The 20,665-nt window shown below is 37.0% G+C and overlaps 1 protein-coding gene across 1 annotated transcript in view; it reads left to right on the forward strand.

Annotated features, from left to right (window-relative positions):
• The window catches only part of snd1 (staphylococcal nuclease and tudor domain containing 1), a 209,615-nt gene extending 195,817 nt beyond the window's left edge, over positions 1 to 13,798 (forward strand). The window contains exons 23-24 of the mRNA XM_073867828.1: positions 6,401 to 6,445; positions 12,896 to 13,798. Coding sequence (XP_073723929.1) covers positions 6,401 to 6,445; positions 12,896 to 12,961 — 111 coding nt within the window. The 3' untranslated portion in view covers positions 12,962 to 13,798. The remainder of the gene's footprint in view (positions 1 to 6,400; positions 6,446 to 12,895) is intronic.
• The last annotated feature ends 6,867 nt before the right edge of the window (positions 13,799 to 20,665 follow it).

Consider the following 20,665-nt stretch of genomic DNA (forward strand, 5'->3'; position numbering starts at 1 on the left):
TAAAAGCATAAAACATGCCCTTAAACACTTGTCCCTTTCACACATACAGTCTTTACTGGTAAATTGCTGTAAAAAGGTCATTTGTGAACAGAACCTGTCTGGTAAATCAGTGCTGCCAGTTTACCAGTAAGAGAGGTTGTAAGATTACCTGTAATTTACCAGTGAATGCTATGTGTGAACAAAAAATAAAGATCACCTGCATTTAGAATGGACGACGTCAGACTGCGCTGACCGCTTTGGGCCAATTATAAAGTTTTGATACAGATGACTCATTTACCCCCGCACTGTTTACGGATGTTTCCACACAAGCGCCGCTTAAAATCAAGCACACTTTAAGTTAACATCCACATTTCTTAACCAAAAATTGTTTAAAACAGCTTACAGTCTATTTGCTGACATCTTTGCAAACAGCACTGTTGTTTAAGATGCAGGTTGTGTTTGACGTCCCATAATGCAATGTTGTTTGATCACGAGCGACTTTGCAACCGTCAGCGTGAAAACAACAAAATACAGACCGTGGATATGAATCATAAACCCCAATTGCTTACAAATTCAGCGCCACAGGTAACTTCCACTTTCTCTCCGAGTTTCCCGGTATTTTGATACTGATATGTGAATTACGTCTTACAAAAATGTGACGTTTAGTCTTTTTACTAGTATTTACTGGTAAATTAATTCTGGTAAATTTACCGAAATTACTGTGTGAAAGGCTATTGTCACCTGCTCTCTTAAAAAAAGGTACTTCATGATGCCATATAAGAACCATTTTTGGCTGAATGTTCATATCTGTACTGGTCTCTGTTGTGTGTGGTCAATGTCGTGATTTTACCACGACGGCATCAAGCCAAATCTAAGAACAGATATTATCTTTCCTACTCACGCACACCTCTTTCGTGCCTTTTCTCTGTCCTTTCTCTCCTTCCCATCTTTTATTTGCCGGTTTGGCCTCCGGTGTTGCGTAGTGTGTGTGCAGGAGAGAACGTAGTTTGTGAATTTGCATGTATTTGCATGATGGTGAAAGCGGTGCGATAAATCATAATCTGCAGAATTAAAGCCAAAGCAGTGGATCAAACCTGAAATGAGCAATGATTTAAACACTTAATACGCTGTGATTACTTACGCTGCCTTTATAACACTCATAATCATCTCACTTGTGACCTCTCTCGCTACGTCTCCTCTTTGATATTTTATTCCTGTTAAACACACAATTCTCTGGGTTTGCCGTATGTCCTTTCGGCTTCTGAAGGGTATCTGTCATGTTTGACACCTGACTTCTTCCTATCAGCAAATCTTAGCTCGGTCGCATCCGCTGTGGTCCGTCTTTGAACATCCGTACGGGGCGAACGAGAGAGGGAAGAGAAATCGTCTGAGGCAGATATGGGAACGTCTCCCTGACAGATGAGGCCTTCGGGTTCTCTTTCTCTCCACCTGTGTGTGGATAACGCAGGCCTTTCGATAAGCGCGTGTGAGCTTCATCACTTCTCGCGATCGATAGCTGTGTGTTAGTCAGAAATCGATGTGTCATTTCCCTCCCTGTGTTTGACAAACACTGCTCTTTCTTGTATTTGTGAGAATCCTGTGCCAGGCTATCTCTCGTCCTGGATGAGATGTCTGTATGCTATCGGTGAGCTGAGGCGAGCGTACACAAGCTATTTAAATCAAGCTTAAATAAGTGTAATAATGCTATAGTGTAGTTGAAGTGTTGTTCACTTTTGGGTGAACAATCCCTTTAATTTTTTATTTTAGTGGGTAGCCTCCTTTAAATCTTCTTATTTTAGACTGTAAGTCAGCTCACTCAGGATTTGAAATGTATGCAGTAGAAAATAAAAAACTTCTTTCACCATCCGGTTTTCCAACGACCCTGGTGATGTTTGACATTCATTAGTCTTACAAGCAATAAATAAAGTTACAGTCATAGAACAAATCCTCAGTAAGATTAACTGTATTCTATAAAAACCCCATTCTCCTTAGGCATAGAGTATTGACTTGATTTAAATGGGCTAAGCCCTGGACTTACTGTTTCAGGTCGACTCTGTACTTCTAACTGTTGTTGATGTATAATGGCCTTCCCTTGGAGACGTTAATTAAAGAATGAAAGGTGGTCTAATCACAGCAGGAGATGTTCTACAAACCTTTCATGCTATTGATGCTTTCATGGTCTCTCTCTCTCTCTCTCTCTCTCTCTCTCTCTCTCTCTCATTGATATTGAGCTGTGGAGTCCAGATGATCAGGCCCAGGGGAGGCGTAGTATTTTTATTATGGCGGTTCTGTATCAAGAGATGAAATTGTCTTGTGGGAGTAGCAGATTTGTAGCTGTTTATAGAAAGCGATTTGGGCCTTCATATAGAGGTCTAAATGAATTCTTTTGTATCTACTACACTCCGTTTTATGTTAGAAACTTAAAATGAATTGTGCATATCATGCAGTGTGTTATTAGAAAGAAAAGCCAACATAGATGACATTCTCTCATCCTCGGTGGTATAACATCTGCAATGCAATTGAGAGCCGAACGCTACGTGAGAATCACAGCGCGTCTTTGAGATAAAGAATCATTGCGATTTCGGTTTTAGTCAGCAACTCTGGGAGCATCTCTGAATACAGAACAGAACAAAGACAAATACAGTAAGTACACTGTAAAAATACAGTGTTGCACATACATTTTAAAGTTTTATCAACTTGAACTTACAATTAATTTCAACTTTCTTGACTCGTGAGGAGTTGCTATAAAGTAAAAAAAAAATACGTTGAATTAGCTTAAGTTATTTCAACTTTATTTTTATAATTTATTGCCACTCCTTACTAACAAGAAAGTTGAAATTAATTGTAAATTCAAGTTGATTGAACTTAAAAATGTAAATGCTACAAGGAATTTTAACATTGTATGCACACTAAAAAAATATTTAGATGCCTTAAATTTGAAGTACCACTAATTTGGCTTTCCAAGTCAGTTAAACTTACTATTTAAGTAAGTTTTGTTAAATGTGTACTTCATCAAAATAAATTATTTTTATTATTTTATTATTTTTAAGTTAAAGTGCACCTATTTCATTGCTAAAAACACGTTATTTTGTGTATTTGGTATAATACAATGTGTTTGTATGGTTTATGGTTTAAAAACACATAATTTTTCACATATCGTACATTTTTGTAGCTCCGGATTTCCCTCTTTTCCTGAAACGCACTGATTTTGTACAAACTCATCGATTTGAAAAGCGCTGTGTTGTGTAATTTGTACGTTGTGATTGGCCTGAATAACTCTGACTTCAGCCGGATATGTGACGCTCCTTACCATATTTGAAAGATTCGGTCACAATGCAATGCTAACAGGAGTTTGTTGTAGTCCAAGAAAAGAGATTTACGTTGGAGACGATAACTCGCGTCATCGTTTACTTTGGGTTGTGTACCTTTTGCATATCATTAACATGTACTTATGCACATTTACACACCAAAGGAAATGTGAAATCGTGAATCGGACCATAGGGGCTCTTTAAAGTTCGTCAAAATTTTAAATAGTAAGTTAAAAAATGACAAAAATTTGATAAAATCTACTTGATTATTTACCAAATGTTTCATGTATTATGAAGTAAATGTCACTTAATTATTTTTATTTTAGATGCTAGATTAATTTTAATTGTTTAGGAAAAGTCTCTTAATTTTTTTAAATACTGAACATTCTGTCCTAAAAATAATAAATAAAACTGTTGTATGATAGATTGTATTTATTGTTTGTTATTTTGTATGGACTTAGTTACTCTTAGTGTTACAAATGGCATTATAACACAAAATTCATGACTGACTAGAAGGCAGTCATTGAATATGCTTTGATTCTCCACATAAACACACACAAAACTGTGTTTTTGACATGAATTGTCAGTACTGTGGAGAGAAATACAATAAAATGTGCTGAACAGGGTTCATGTAAGTTAACACTGATCAGCTGAACTGTGACTTCCCAAAATTATAATTTACAACAAAACAACATTAATAATATACGAGCTCAAACCTCTATGACATTTCATTAACAAATCTTTAAAGGCGGGGTGCACGATCTATGAAAGCCAATGTTGACATTTGAAATCACCTAAACAAACACGGCCCTACCCCAATATAATCTGGACCTTCTTTTGATAGACCCGCCCCACACATACGCAACCCAGGCAACAATGTCTGTTAGTAGACATGCCGCTTACTGCTGATTGGCTATAAGTGTGTTTTGGTACTCGGCCCGACTCCCTTTTTCAAAGCGTTTTTCTAAAATCGTGGCCCTCGCCTTTAAGTAGGTAAAGTTATCAGTTCATATTCAGTGAAAAAGCTTAAATAATAACAATATTTAGGCACAAGGGATTATGGGTATTTCTTAACTAGCAAAAACTTTAGCGCGCTAAAACTTTTTTAGGACCATGTGCAATGACTATAAAACAGTTAAATAATCCAAGAAAATATATAATAAGACTTAATATTCCCACATAATTCATTTTGTACATAAATTAATTGTGTAAAATTGTGAAAATGTAGTTCTCAATAAATGTTTATTACTATGTAGAAATGATGAGGGTTTATCAAATATTTTTTTAACTAAATCCAAAAGTTTGTTTTTCAGTGTAGATATTTTTTAGTCTTGCATAACTAAAATAGATAGCCGGATGCGTTGCAAATATGCCCACTTAGTGGCATGACTTCCCTAAAGGGACTTTGGTTGTAATTAAAAATAGCCAAACGGTAGCCAAACACTATTACAATGTGTACAAAACAAATAGTTGCATTATTGGAGATGCACACACCAAGTTACAGTAGACACAGGAGCATAAATCAGCCTAGTCAGTTATGCACACATGCAATTTCACAACCACTTATTGGACACCCCTGCTCCGGTCATATCCCATCATACCTTTCTATTGACATCTCCATTACCTATTAACCACCAGAACTGAGCACTGAGCTCCGAATGGGATTTTTCTGCGTATCAAATGGCAACACAACCACAGCCAAACAGGGCCGGGACACATGCTGAATGATACGCATCACTGCCTAAAAACCCCATTTCGTTCCCTTGCCTTGTGGATTGAACACAGGGGCTGATGTGGGATAGAGAACCCATTTCAACTCCAGCTTCTTTCTGTTGTTTAATCTTTATACCGAGATGATCAAAGTCCAAACGCTTCTCTCCAAAATAATTGCAGTCGCGTCTGTGAGCGGCTTTGATTTTTTTTTAGGCCGTCTGTGTATTATAGTGTTGCTATGTTGATCACTGTCCATCATTTTGCACTAAGAGATGGTGAAGGACTGAAGATTGCTAAAACTACCACCTGAACACAAATGAGAGAGAGGACAAAGACATGCAAAGGAGAAATGTCTTTGGGCTAAATAAATATGTGTCCTTAAAGAAGTCACTCTTTTGACCTTGAAAGACTCAAATATGAGAATGATGAGACTAAAGGACATGCATGTGTGTTACTATTATTATACCACACAACCCTACAGTTTTTAAGCTAAATCTTACATTTTTTGACGGTGTAAAACTGCTGATGTGTATATATGCGACCGCATGCGTGAATGCAGCTCGTAATACTGTGTTGCATGTCGTTGTGCGTCAGACGCTTGATGGATGGCGGCTGCGTTAGCTGCACTTTTCTCCGCCGTCTGCAGCTGCGGAGTCCAGATGTACCTGCCGGTTTCTCCAACAGCATTTCCAAGCTCTGAAGAATTATCTGCTCTTCAGCCAGCCAATTAACCCTCTCTAAATAACACACCGACACACACACACACAAGCGCAAAACAGCATACGTTACGTTTTTAACATCTGTGCATTGAATCCTTGGCTGTGATCTCAGAACTTGGAAACGTGCTTTTATTATGGAAGCCCAGATATATTTCATAAGCCATCCATCTTGATGGCACCTCTAATTGGGGAAACTAAGACAAACTCTCTGCCGTTTGCTCTCTGACTCGTCTACGCCTCAGCCGGTGACTCCGAATGCTTGCTTGGGCAGAAACGGTCAATATGGTTAGTGTTGTAAAGGCCTGCCTGTGATTGCAGCTATTTGTGTGGCATTGGAAAGAGAGAGAGAAAGAGAGATACAGACCGTCTAGTGGCTTTAAACACCCACGTGTTCACTTATGATTGAATAGATCCTCTCAAACCACATCTCTCTGATGGCCACCCTGATGATCAGAGAATGATTGTACTGTACAGAAGATGAACTGAAGAGAAGTGCCTGTTAAATTATAAACAAGCTGCACTAACATTGATTGACTGATGTGGACATTTTTGGAATGTCCATCCCGATATCGTCATTGACCACCAACGCATTAAATAAATGTCGTGTTAATGTTTAGGTAGTTCAAAGGTTACAGATGCTAAGCTAAACTTTGCTCAATTTGTATGTTTTTTGTGTTTTAGGTGACCGAGTATCTGAATGGCCAGGAATCTGCCAAGAGCGCCAGAGTAAGTGTTCATTTTTTAAACCTTTAACCTCTTCGTATTCAATTTTTTGACACATTTGTTGAACATGTGATTCTGGTCAATCTGAGCAGCGTTTGAGGCGTCAAATTCGCGTGTAGTTTGCCGCTGGAAGAGTTTATTTTGAGTTTACGTGTGAAATTTTAATCATCGAGACATTCACGTGGGAATTCACGTCATGGGAGGGACTTCTGCGACTCCACTCGCTTTCTGTAATCACGTCACTACTAGAGCAAGCTGCTGATTGGTTAACGCAGCGCGTTTTTCCGCCTAAGTAAAACATTTTCAACTTGCACGTTTCCCGCGGCAACGCTCAATTCGCGTCTACTGCGCCATGCTACATGCCTCATTCACGCCTTAAGACCTCTATATGCGCGTCAATGTGTCTTCACATTGACTTAACATTGACATCACTCACGCTTTATTCCTCTACCTGGTCTGAACGCACCATAAGTCTTTACTCTTTCCCTGCCATTGACAAGATAACTTGTTAATTAAGAGAAAACGCTTCACTGCCAATGACGAGTATTTCCTGCAATGCGTAACACCGCTATTATCCACCAGGTGGCACTCTTCCACAACTTATAAAACCCAGAAGTATCACCCTAGGGCAAACAGCTGTAGGGGTCGACCGATTATCAATCTGGACGATAATTGACGTTGATATTAAGCATTTTGCCGAAATTTTAAAAGCCGATTTGTCGATCATGTAATATAATTTTAAAATGCACTATTTTGGCTCTGACGTAGCCGTGGATTTGATGAGAGCCATCGGAACATGGAACAGGGCACTCTAGAGCAATGCCCGCCCACCGCACATCTGATTTGTTTGGGAGTCACGAGTCTGGCCAATCAGCGCAGGAGGCTGAAGACACCGCTGAAAGCACTTGCTAACTTTTTGCGACTTATTTATTACTCATAAATGTTCAGATACACACACAGGTATGCATAAATGCCTGTCTTGGCGACGTATATACTTAAAGAATAGGCTATTGAACCAACTAATTGTGCCTATAATATGGTATTGTTATAGTTTTATGAAAACATATGCGGTCTTTTCAACAACATACAGTATGTGACAATAAAGCTATGAAGGCAATTAAATTATTTACATTTATATAAATTCAAATTGTTATATTCATAGGATAGTTCATCCATTGATTAACTGAATAGTTCTCCTATTGTATGCAATGATAAAATCATCAGAAAAGAATTAATATATTTAATTCAATACTTTTTTAAATAGTTTTTATGTATATTTATTGGTGCTTCCTGCTCTTTTTTGTTATTATTAATATGATTGTTATAATTACCATTTCTTAAGAGTCAGAATTAAAAATGTTTCAAAGCATTGAATGTTTTTGTCAGAGCCTGAGTCTTAATTTTGACATTAATTAAAATTTTTACACCAGACATATCGGTTCAAAATATCGGTTATCGGTCTACTTGATCAGTAATAATCGGTATTGACATCGGCTCTAAAAAACACATATCGGTTGACCTCTAAACAGCTGTATGTCTGTGTATGTTTTGAGGATCGCTCTGAATCTGATCTCTATCAAAAGTCTTTCACAAAAATGGAATTATCTCAGCTTTTTGCTTAAAATTTGGTGTAAGAAATCTACCCATATTTGAGAGGTGGTAAAAAGAGAACTTATGGAAGGTAGGATTATTTTTTTTTTAAACCAGAAGGGTCTGTCATTCATTTGATATATTGTATGTTTATATTTTTTAAGAAGAACATTTTCTGGAAGGCATTAAACTTTTGTGAAAATCATGCAAAATGCTGGCACTGGCTGGCAACTACTTAAAAAAAAAATGCTGGCGGGGAAAGAGTTAATGCACAGTCGGTCAGAGCCCATGGTGTAGTAGGCAGTGCTCCGACCATAGGCGCTGATCTCGTTGCTCGTGTACCCACCAAAATACCCAAACCTGCAGAAAAATGCCAGATATGCTCAATTAATTTTTTTATCAATTTTTATCAGATGTTCCCGGCTCAAAGTCTTTTGCCAATCCCTTACATACTGTTTATCAAATTAAGGCAAAAATAAATAAATAATTAGTCTGCCAGTTAAATAAAGCAGAGGGGTCTCCAAAGTGTATCATCCTAAAAGGATTGGTTTTGTGATCATGACTTTTTTTGTCTTGTTAGGCAGACTTTTACCAAATAAATAAATAAACGGATGAAATACTTGGAATTAAAATTTCATAATGTGATCGGGAAGAGATTTATGAGAGACGTTAAACGCGCACAGTGTGTAAGATTGGTTGTCAAGGACAGCAGGTGAAATATATACAGTTTAGCAGTTGTTGTACAAACATGCCATGATTGACTTCATTGCATTACAGAGAGCAGTGTAATAATTTTCTATAATGATCGCTAAACTGTTTAATTGATTGTTGTTCCAGACACAGCTACGCTAATCTCTTAACACCCCATACATTTCTTTATGCATAATAAAATCATTTCAGGACTCATTTATGTATTTATTTGATAAGTAGCCATTATAATAAACAAAATAATGTACAGTCAGCGTGTCATTAAACCCAATGCTTTGCAATATTCCTCTCTTTATGCTTGTAGGATATGTAGACAAGCATGTGAAGTCTTTATTGCCCGTGCTGGCACTGTAAATACTGATAACTTTACTGTACCTCAAACATCGCCTTTCACGTTGTGTGTCCTGTCCTGACTCTTAAGCCTTAAACATTACTCTGTATCGCAGGCCAATGGCTGTTTAACAAGACTCAAGCAGAAGAGAGAACCATGCCAACCAAAGAGCTTGATGATGATGTCCCTGCTAACTACAGCGCTAATTATCATAGCCGCTAATTAGCTGTGATTCACTCCCGAGTTAACAACCGAACTCGCATTCGCGCTCACAGATGACAGAAATGAAGAAAAGCCTCGCGCGGCATACGGAATGATTTCGCTGCTTTTCTAAGAATCGCTGAGCCCAGAATGATCCACCATTGCATAAATGGGACAAAATATAGATTCAGTGCTTTATGTGGCAAAACCAATGTCAAAAAGCATTGAAATTTGTCAGAGGTAAAGCCTTCACACATGAGCGCTTCTGAAGCAAGCGTAGTTAAAGAGGAGCGTAAACGACCGTTCGCATCGTTATTACCGAGGTGTGATGATGTTACAGACCAGCTCGTGTTTTAATGGTCTGTCGACACATCGGCCATCTGCGCCTCAGTCTAACAGATACAAGGCCAGAAATGCTTATCGGGATTTAATGATGGTGAATCGATGCTGTCTATTGTCGAACAGCTTAATTTTTCAACTGCTTATTAACGTTTTGTTGATGATTTTAGGTTTTCTAATGGCCTGCATGTTTTTTTTTTCATTTAATCAGATTTTCAGACTGGCAGAAAAATCTATTTGTCTGACTATCCTACATCATCTTCAGACTGTCACTATATTTTTTATTACAGATGCACCGATTGTATCGGCCTATAATTGGTATCGCCACAATCATATCTGCAAAAAAAAACTATTTGTCCCACTATCGGACTTCTTTAGACTGTCACTATATTTTTTTATTAGAGGTGCAACAATTATATCGGAATATAATTGGTATCGCCACAATCATATCGGCAAAAAAAAACAATTTGTCCCACTATCGGACCGTCAACAAAAAGCTTTTTGGGGGGTGCACCAATATACAGGCCCAAAATCCTATCGGCAGAAAAAGCCATTTGTCCCCCTGTCAGACATAAATCGGCCTATAATCGGCACAAAAAACAACTTGTCCCACTATCAGACGTCACAAATCTCCTTAAGACTGTCACTATATTTTTTATTAGAGATGCACCGATTATATCGGAATATAATTGGTATCGCCACAATCATATCAGAAAAAAATTGTCCCACTATCGGACTTCTCCTTTAGACGGTCACTATATTTTTTTAGTAGAGAGGCACCGATTATATCGGCCTATAATTGGCATGGCCACAATCATATTGGCAAAAAACCATTTTGTCTCACTATCGGACATCTGCTTTAGTCTGTCACTATATTTTTTTAGTAGAGAGGCACCGATTATATCGGCCTATAATTGGTATCGTCACAATCATATCGGCAAAAACCCCAATTTGTCCCACTATCGGACATCTCCTTTAGACTGTCACTATATTTTTTTTATTAGAGATGCCCCAATTATATTGGAATATAATTGGTATTGCCACAATCATATCAGTAAAAAATTGTCCCACTATCGGACATCTCCTTTAGATTGTCACTATATTTATTATTAGAGATGCACCGATATAACAGCCTATAATCGGTATCGCCATAAAGAAACAATTTTTCCCACTATCAGACTGTCACCCAAAAACTTTTTTGGGGGTGCACCAATATACCGGCCCAAAATCCTATCGGCAGAAAAAGCCATTTGTCCCCCTGTCAGACATCTCCTTTAGACTGTCACTATATTTTTTATTAGAGATGCACCGATTATATCGGAATATAATTGGTATCGCCACAATCATATCAGAAAAAAAATTGTCCCACTATCGGACTTCTCTTTTAGACGGTCACTATATTTTTTATTAGAGATGCACCGATTATATCGGAATATAATTGGTATCGCCACAATCATATCGGCAAAACCAATTTGTCCCACTATCGGACATCTCCTTTAGTCTGTCACTATATTTATTATTAGAGATGCACCGATTATGTCGGCCTATAATTGGTATCGTCACAATCATATCGGCAAAAAACCCAATGTGTCCCACTATCGAACATCTCCTTTAGTCTGTCACTATATTTTTTTAGTAGAGAGGCACTGATTATATCGGCCTATAATTGGTATCGTCACAATCATATCGGCAAAAAACCCAATGTGTCCCACTATCGAACATCTCCTTTAGTTTGTCACTATATTTTTTTATTAGAGATGCCCCGATTATATTGGAATATAATTGGTATCGCCACAATCATATCGGCAAAACCCTCCAATTTGTCCCACTATCGGACATCTCCTTTAGTCTGTCACTATATTTTTTTTAGTAGAGAGGCACCGATTATGTCGGCCTATAATTGGTATCGTCACAATCATATCGGCCCAAAATCCTATCGGCAGAAAAAGCCTTTTGTCCCCCTGTCAGACATCTCCTTAAGACTGTCTCTATATTTTTATTAGAGATGCACCAATAAATCGGCCTATAATCGGTATCGCCACAAAAAAAAAACTTTTCCCACTATCAGACGTCACAAATCTCCTTTAGACTGTCACTATATTTTTTTAGTAGAGATGCACCGATTATATCGGCCTTTAATTGGTATCGTCACAATCATATCGGCAAAACCCCCAAATTTGTCCCACTATCGGACATCTCCTTTAGTCTGTCACTAAATTTTTTTAGTAGAGAGGCACCGATTATATTGGAATATAATTGGTATCGCCACAATCATATCAGTAAAAAAATTGTCCCACTATCGGACATCTCCTTTAGACTGTCACTATTTTTAGTATTAGAGATGCACCGATATATCAGCCTATAATTGGTATCGCCACAAAAAAAAACAACTTGTCCCACTATCAGACGTCACAAATCTCCTTTAGACTGTCACTATATTTTTTATTAGAGATGCACCGATTATATCGGAATATAATTGGTATTGCCACAATCAGCTCAGCAAAAGAAATTGTCCCACTATCGGACTTCTTCTTTAGACTGTCACTATATTTTTTATTAGAGATGCACCGATATATCAGCCTATAATCGGTATCGCCACAAAGAAACAATTTGTCCCACTATCAGACTGTCACAAAAAACTTTTTTGGGGGTGCCCCAATATACCGGCCCAAAATCCTATCGGCAGAAAAAGCCATTTGTCCCCCTGTCAGACATCTCCTTAAGACTGTCACTATATTTTTATTAGAGATGCACCGATAAATCGGCCTATAATCGGTATAACCACAAAAACGACTTGTTCCACTATCAGACGTCAAAATTTTTTGGGTATGCATTGCTATATCGGCCCATAATCGTATCGGCAGAAAAAGCTATTTATCCCACTGTCAGACATCTCCTTTAGACTGTCACAATATTTTTTATTAGAGATGCACTGATATATCGACCTATAATTGTTACCGGACAAAAACAATTTGTCTCAATGTTGGACATCTGCCGATTGTTTAAAAGCAGATGATGATAAGGGCAGATATTCAAATATTGCGATCAAAATGGAAGTAAAGTTTTGTTAAATTGAGTCACAATAACAACAGAATTGGAGTGTGTACTTCTTGTGCACTTTTAGGATTTCAGAATGAGTAAAAAGCAAAATTATCGGTATGTATCGGTAACAGTAGATGACTTTAAGTAATTAAATATCAGTATCTGCACAGAAATGAACTGTTGTGTAATTCTGTGTATGCTGAAAGAATTTAAAATTAACTTCTTGTTTTGTTTGTTTTTAGCTCAACATTTGGCGTTACGGTGACTTCCGTGGTGATGACGCAGATGAATTTGGGTTCAGACGTTAGGTCGCCATTCCAAAGACCTTGTGGAGGACAAGATGCAGAGATTTGCAGAAAACACAAAAGTCTTGAAAAATTTGCAACATACAGTACATCAGTATGATCTTATTTTTGTCTTATGGTAAACACTTCTCTCCATTGTTTTTGTTTTTGTTTGTTTTTTAAATACTCGTGCATAACATCTCTTCCGCCCAAGGACTTTGTTACTTTTCATTTTCAATTTTTTTAAAGAAAGCAAGCAGGCTACAGATAAACCCGCCTGTAGCTGCTTCGGATAGGACCAACTATTTCATTTAATCTTACATTTTCACATCATAGCCAATAATGTTTTTTCAACGTAAATTTTTAGCTAATCACCAGCTGTCGAACCCACCATAACAGATCTGTTCTGCCCAATCAGATTGATATGTTTTGAGGTTTGACTTTTAAAGATATGAGGGTGATGCATAGAGCAACCATGAACTCAACAGCTTATTGAGAAACGCATCCTTGGTCAAGAGATATGATTATGTATTTCAATATATATATACATGGCTAAAGCTAGATGACAAACTAATCAAGTGAACTTGCTGGGCGTATTTTTGTCTCTGATGTGATCCTATTGCCCAGTGGCATTTTTGACATTTGTACAGGATGTGCGTTTTCTCTGTTTCTATGGCAAACGAGAAGCTTGCCGACACCTTTACAAGCGTCTCTCGACCTCCTCTGTGAGGTTTACTTCACGGTCATCATTTCTTTTTCATGCTCTTGCCTGTTATTACAGAAACAGTGTTTCGATGTGTTTCCTTCTGAGGTAGAGCCTGTCATTGTATTTAAATCTGATAAATAAAAATGAGCAAAGTGTCATGTTGTATGGCTGGTTTTAAGAGAATGTGGTGGTGTTAAGTTTCTCTCTTGGTCAATCTACAGTGTTTGTAGCCATTTATTACACGGCTCGTTGGAATGCTTGATTCTGATTGGCCAGTCGGGACATTTGCATGTTTGTTATTTACAAATGCTGCAAATAATTTTGATGGGTACAGTTTAATATTACACAAAAATGTAATATAAATATTAGCGCTGTATATTTAATGATATTTTTATATATTTACAATATATCAAAATCTAAATATTTTATATATATATATATATATATATATATATATATATATATATATATATATATATAGATAGATAGATAGATAGATAGATAGATAGATAGATAGATAGATAGATAGATAGATAGATAGATAGATAGATAGATAGATAGATAGATAGATAGATAGATAGATAGATAGATAGATAGATAGATAGATAGATAGATTTTAAATTATATATAAATAAAAAATATACATGGGTAAAAAAAATGTACATTTATACATGTCTGTGTGTATATATACATAGTGATTACAAACAATACACACACACAAATACATTATGCAAACACAAACTTTTATTTTGTATGTGATAAGCGCGATAAATCTTTTGACAGCCCTAATATGTATTTTAATAACATACATTATATGACATTACATTTACAAGTGATTGAACCAAATAGCATGTTAGTGAAATTTAAACGTCTTATCTCATCTTAAAACCGAAAGTAAACAGGTTTTCCTCTGCATTTGTTAAAATTTGATAATAAAATATTTCAAATCAATATGTAATGTTCCTTACCTTACTAATGTGGTTAATAGCCGTGTAATAAGCTGGATAATATATAGGCAGTCATTTGTTATCATTGAAATAAGCCCGACAGTGATCAGGACCTGACGCAAAGCATAATAAAAGTTGTTATCCTGGATGCTGATTGGTCATAACATCATTACCACCATGCTTACACAGAAAATACAGTAATGGCTATAATGAGAAGCACTTGTTTAGCTGTGTTTATTACCATGGAGGTTATATATCTGTTTGCCAAGCCCACAAACAGTGGGTGCATTAAAAATAAATGACTGCCTATGAATGTTTCTTATTAGCTATGAATCGTTTGCCATTATTTTTATTGAAAATCTATAATTTGTTTCTGTGCCAGTCAACGTGTAACTTATAGAAACTATTAACTAATTAACTGTTTTATATTGCACTCTCATTTGGCCAGTGTTTAAGGGTAAGTTTACCCAGAAATATTTTTGTGTGTCTTTCAAAAACCCTGTGGCAGAAAAAAGTCTTGCTTATCTACAATAGGATTGACCTTCAAATGGGCTATAAAATAACTTCACGCAACTCCTGCTGTCTATTCCAATTGTGGTGATGGCATGAATGGTCTGGGTAAAAACAAATAAATATATAATTCATTGTATTATTCACTGAGCCTCGACCTTCTTGTGAGAATGTATGCAAACAATGTCAATGTCACAGTTCAGACTTTCATAGAATAATATTGTACTATTTTTCACCAAACCTGTTCTTTGACATTTGAGGAGTTCAGATGCAAAACCCTCTTGGTTATACGTGTATCTGACATGTTTCTCAGTAAATGAGCATTATTTTAATATACAGTGAGGAAAATAAGTATTTGAACACAATGCTATTTTGCAAGTTCTTAGTACTTAGAAATCATGGAGGGGTCTGAAATTATCATCGTAGGTGCATGTCCACTGTGAGAGACATAATCTAAAAAAAATCCAGAAATCACAATGGAGGATTTTTAAACTATTTATTTGTATGATATAGCTGCACATAAGTATTTAAACAACTGAGAAAATCAATGTTAATATTTGGTAGAGTAGACTTTGTTTGCAATTACAGAGGTCAAACGTTTCCTGTAGTTTTTCACCAGGTTTGCACACACTGCAGGAGGGATTTTGGCCCACTCCTCCACACAGATCTTCTCTAGATCAGTCAGGTTTCTGGCCTGTCGCTGAGAAACACAGAGTTTGAGCACCCTCCAAAGATTCTCTATTGGGTTTAGGTCTGGAGACTGGCTAGGCTTCACCAGAACCTTGATATGCTTCTTACAGCGGCCGCTCTTTGGTTATCCTGGCTGTGTGCTTCGTGTCATTGTCATGTTGGAAGACCCAGCCTCAACCCATCTTCAATGCTCTAACTGAGGGAAGGAGGTTGTTCCCCAAAATCTCGCAATACATGGCCCCCGTCATCCTCCCCTTAATACAGTGCAGTCGCCCTGTCCCATTTGCAGAAAAACACCCCCAAAGCATGATGCTACCACCCCCATGCTTCACAGTAGGAATGGTGTTCTTGGGATAGTAATCATCATTCTTCTTTCTCCAAACACGTTTAGTGGAATTCTGACCAAAAAGTTATATTTTGGTCTCATCTGACCACATGACTTTCTCTCATGACTCCTCTGGATCATCCAAATGGTCATTGGCAAACTTAAGACGGGCCTGGACATGTGCTGGTTTAAGCAGGGGAACCGTGCCATGCATAATTACAAACCATTACGTCTTAGTGTATTACCAACAGTAACCTTGGAAACAGTGGTCCAAGCTCTTTTCAGGCCATTGACCAGCTCCTCCCGTGTAGTTCTAAGCTGATTTCTCACCTTTCTTAGGTTTATTGAGACCCCACGAGGTGAGATCTTGCATGGAGCCCCAGTCCGAGGTAGATAGACAGTCATGTTTATCTTCTTCCATTTTCTAATGATTGCTCCAACAGTGGACCTTTTTTCACCAAGCTGCTTGGCAATTTCCCCGTAGCCCGTAGGAGGTGTACAATTTTGTCTGTAGTGTCTTTGGACAGCTCTTTGGTCTTGGCCATGTTAGTAGTTGGATTCTAACTGATTGTATGGGGTGGACAGGTGTCTTTATGCAGCCAATGACCTCAAACAGGTGCATCTAATTTAGGATAATAAATGGAGTGGAGGTGGACATTTTAAAGGCAGACTAACAGGTCTTTGAGGGTCAGAGTTCTAGCTGATAGACAGGTGTTCAAATACTTATTTGCAGCTGTATCATACAAATAAATAGTTAAAAAGTCATATATTGTGATTTCTGGATTTTTTTTAGATTATGTCTGTCACAGTGGACATGCACCTACGATGACAATTTCAGGCCCCTCCATGATTTCCAAGTGGGAGAACCCGCAAAATAGCAGTGTGTTCAAATACTTATTTTCCTCACTGTATGTTTATTTCCAGTAATTTCACTTTAATGGCAATGAAAAGGTTATTAGTCAGTAATTAAAATTTCTTATTTTCACAAATGTCACTGGTGTCACTGAAGTCTTTTGCTGCAAAACCCTCTAAGTCCATGCAAGTTTTTTGGCAAAAACCTCCACTAATCTTAAAAAAAAAAAAAAATTCTTTGGACAAGACCGTAAACAACCCCACATTGGGGTTGTATTCAGGTCCAAGTACTCACAAGGGACCCAAGTTTAAATGTGATCCATGGTCGTTTCACATTCATCTTTAGGAATTTTGCTGAAAAATCTACATAGCATTTAACTTGTATTTTTGAATGAAAGGTACTTGATGAATGTATAATACATGCCAAGGGCATTCGGTCAATATCATAATATCGGAGCTCCTCATTTGTGTTCCTATTATTTTATGTAATTATTCGGTGCGAATTGTTAACTGTTTACTAAAAGCAATAAAGGTACTCTTAAAACGAATGTGTTAAAATAACACTAAGGACAACACATTAGATGTCCCTGACATTGTTTTTATTTGCCATCTGTCTAGACAGAAACACGAAGAGAAAGACGATATCTATTAAATGTAATACACAAAATACATCCTTGGACTTTATAAGTCCAGAGCTTTCCTATCTCTCTCTCGCTCAAAGGATTTTGGAACTAAAATGAAATTCTTCAAATTTTAAAATATGTTTGATTTTAAAGTATTAAACCCTCTGTTTGATTAAGACATATGCTGGTTTCTTAGTAAAGCCTCAGTGAGTGAATTCAGGTTTGCTTGAGAAATCACTTGTGTTTAAAGTTTTATCTGAATGGCCCACATCAAAAACCATCATTGCTTCTTGGCCCTAATGATCCATAATCTCTCTGGTCTCACCTTAGGCAATCTAAGCTATTTATTAGCTTGATGAGAAAAGACTTCGTAAGGCACACTATACTTCATGATGTAATGATAGTTTAGTGTATAAAGTTTAAAATCTCATATTTCTGCCTCATTGCTGCATTTATGTAGTGTTTCAAAATTATTACGAACTAATTGTAAGTCACATTGCAAGAAATAACTAATTTCGGGTTTATGAGCTCTTACTGTCCATTTTGTGTGAAAACCTTACATTGATAGCCTAACATCATCACTGACCCATCATTGACCTTACTGCACATAATATAAGAAATCAATGGGACGTACTGTATGTTATAGAATTCGAAAGCGCGTCTTTGAATTTGCTGCAACAATCTGTTAAACAGAGACGTGCTTTCAGATTAACATCTAGAAAGAAGTCATCGGCTAGTAGGCAGTGCACATTGGAGCCTTGCTGATCATAACAGGTCCAACATTAACCTCTCCTTATTTCTTTTCCCTCTTATCTACATCTTTAAATGAAAAAAGCAATAATTGAAAATATTGATACAGTGCCGCAGCAGTTGCTGCTAACCATATTACACTACGAGTCATTTATTTATTTATTTATTGATAAGAAATGCAATGAACCTTGATCGGGTGCAGAGAGAAGCTCTGTGTTTTCTCTCCAGATGATATGATCTGAAAGGTGTTAACTATGGAAGAGAAGTGCATAACCTGTGTCTGCTGAAACTAACAAGCTGTTGGTGGCAATGAAACCACAAACAGCTGCCAAAAAACACCACTGCTGCCATTTACCTCCATAATGACTCCATTTGCCTAAAGCTTTCACCTAAAAAGCTTGTGTAAATTGTGATTTTGGGCTTATTTGACAAAAATAACTTTGTCTTGAAGACAGAGGAAACCTGCATACTAGGGTAAACTGATCACACATTTTTTTTGTGCTGCCTCACGATTAGTCGTGACTAAATTTTGCAGAATAAAAGTTTTTGTTTACATAATATATGTGTGTGTACTGTGTATAATAATGTATAAATACACACACACACAAACAAACAAGCACATGTATAAAATAAAGAAACATTTGCATGTATATACATGTTTATATTTATATATCATTTATATTCTATGTAAATATAAATATTTATTATATAAATATATTTTTTCCTTAAAATTCAGTCCCTCCAGAAAAACCCGATTATGCAATCTTATGATTTAATGCATAAACAGTCAAAGTCTGCATATTTATGCGGGGCCGCAGTTTTTCAAAGACGCCGCACTTTCACCGCATAAATTGCAGATTTCAGCGCGCAAAATATGCACGGCTTGCATGATTTCATAATCCCTGCATTTTTGAAAAAGTCACATATGTCTTAGCAAAAGTTGAAAAATGTTGCATTTACTTAACACAAGTGCAGCCATGTCCCCTGTTGCCATGGGAACGTTATGAAGTGATGTAATTTACGCAACCTCAGTTTTTGCAAGTTCCCACAGTTTTTGCATGTTACCGCAATTTTTACAAGTTCCCGCAATGTAATCGCATTCATTTTTTTTAAGAAACCGTGCCACAAGATTAAGGTTTTTTGCCCGTAACAATCACAAAAAACTGCATTTCTCTGGAAGGACTGAAAAATATACATGCATGTGTGTGTATTTACATACATAATTATTATACAAAGTACACACACATATATTATGTAAACAAAAACTTTTATTCTCCAAACGATTATTTACGACTAACCGTGAGGCAGCACTAATTTTTTTCAAAGCACATTTTACCAATTCCAAACCATTTTAATAACTACCATTCATTTTGTATATAATCGTTGATGCAAGTCATGCATAATTTTTAATGATGGTTGGTAGTAGTGATGGCCTTATATTCAGGTGTGCAAAATTATTACGCAGGTTCCCTTTTAGAGGTAAAATGGGCCAAAAAAGGTTTTTCATTAATATAACTGTTTAGCCCTTCAATATGGCATTTCTGAGATTTTATTACAGCATCTTGGGTTTGGTTCTTTTAAAACTAATTATAAAAACGTGCCTTAGTACTAAACAATGTTTCTGGTGTGTATCAATGGTGTTTTAAGGTCTGTCATTGTAAGTTATTTTCAATTGAGACTAGCCCTAAGCATTGTTTGTTTAACCAGGGAATAGGGGCAGTGTCCCGGACAGGGTTTAGATGAACTAGGCCCTAGTTATGTTAGGACATTTAATTAGTTTTTACAAACAAACCTTACGAAAAACAATTCTGGGGCCTCATTTATAAAATGCTGCGTAAAAACCATCCTACATGTTACGATCCTTTAACAGAACTGCGTACGTGTGATTTATAAACCGAACGTACGCGCAGAAAACGCGCGTACCCCTTTCAAATCTATAAATCGCAAATGAACTTGTGCGCGCAGCCGAGCAGTTTCAGATCTCCGCCTTTAAACGATGCGTAATTAATGTCAGACATATAAAAGAGCGCTTGTCAGTGTTTAAACCCAATTTCAAACAGCAGGAATGGGTTATTTTCCAAAAACCTGCAGCAATCAGACAAGCAAAAGTGCATACGTCTGCTCAGACCCTGACGTGGCGCTAAGCACTTTTCCACGTCAAAGACAGTTTTTTATAAATATTGACTTTGCCGTGACTGATTTTTGCCTACGCACAATTTACGATCAAATCTGTGCGTACGCACGCTTTATAAATGAGGCCCCAGGTGTGCATCATGAGACAAAACATTGGTCTCATTCACTAAGCATGCTTATGCACAAAAACAT

The sequence above is a fragment of the Misgurnus anguillicaudatus genome, chromosome 1 (genome assembly GCF_027580225.2).
Source record: "Misgurnus anguillicaudatus chromosome 1, ASM2758022v2, whole genome shotgun sequence".
Classification (NCBI taxonomy): domain Eukaryota; kingdom Metazoa; phylum Chordata; class Actinopteri; order Cypriniformes; family Cobitidae; genus Misgurnus; species Misgurnus anguillicaudatus.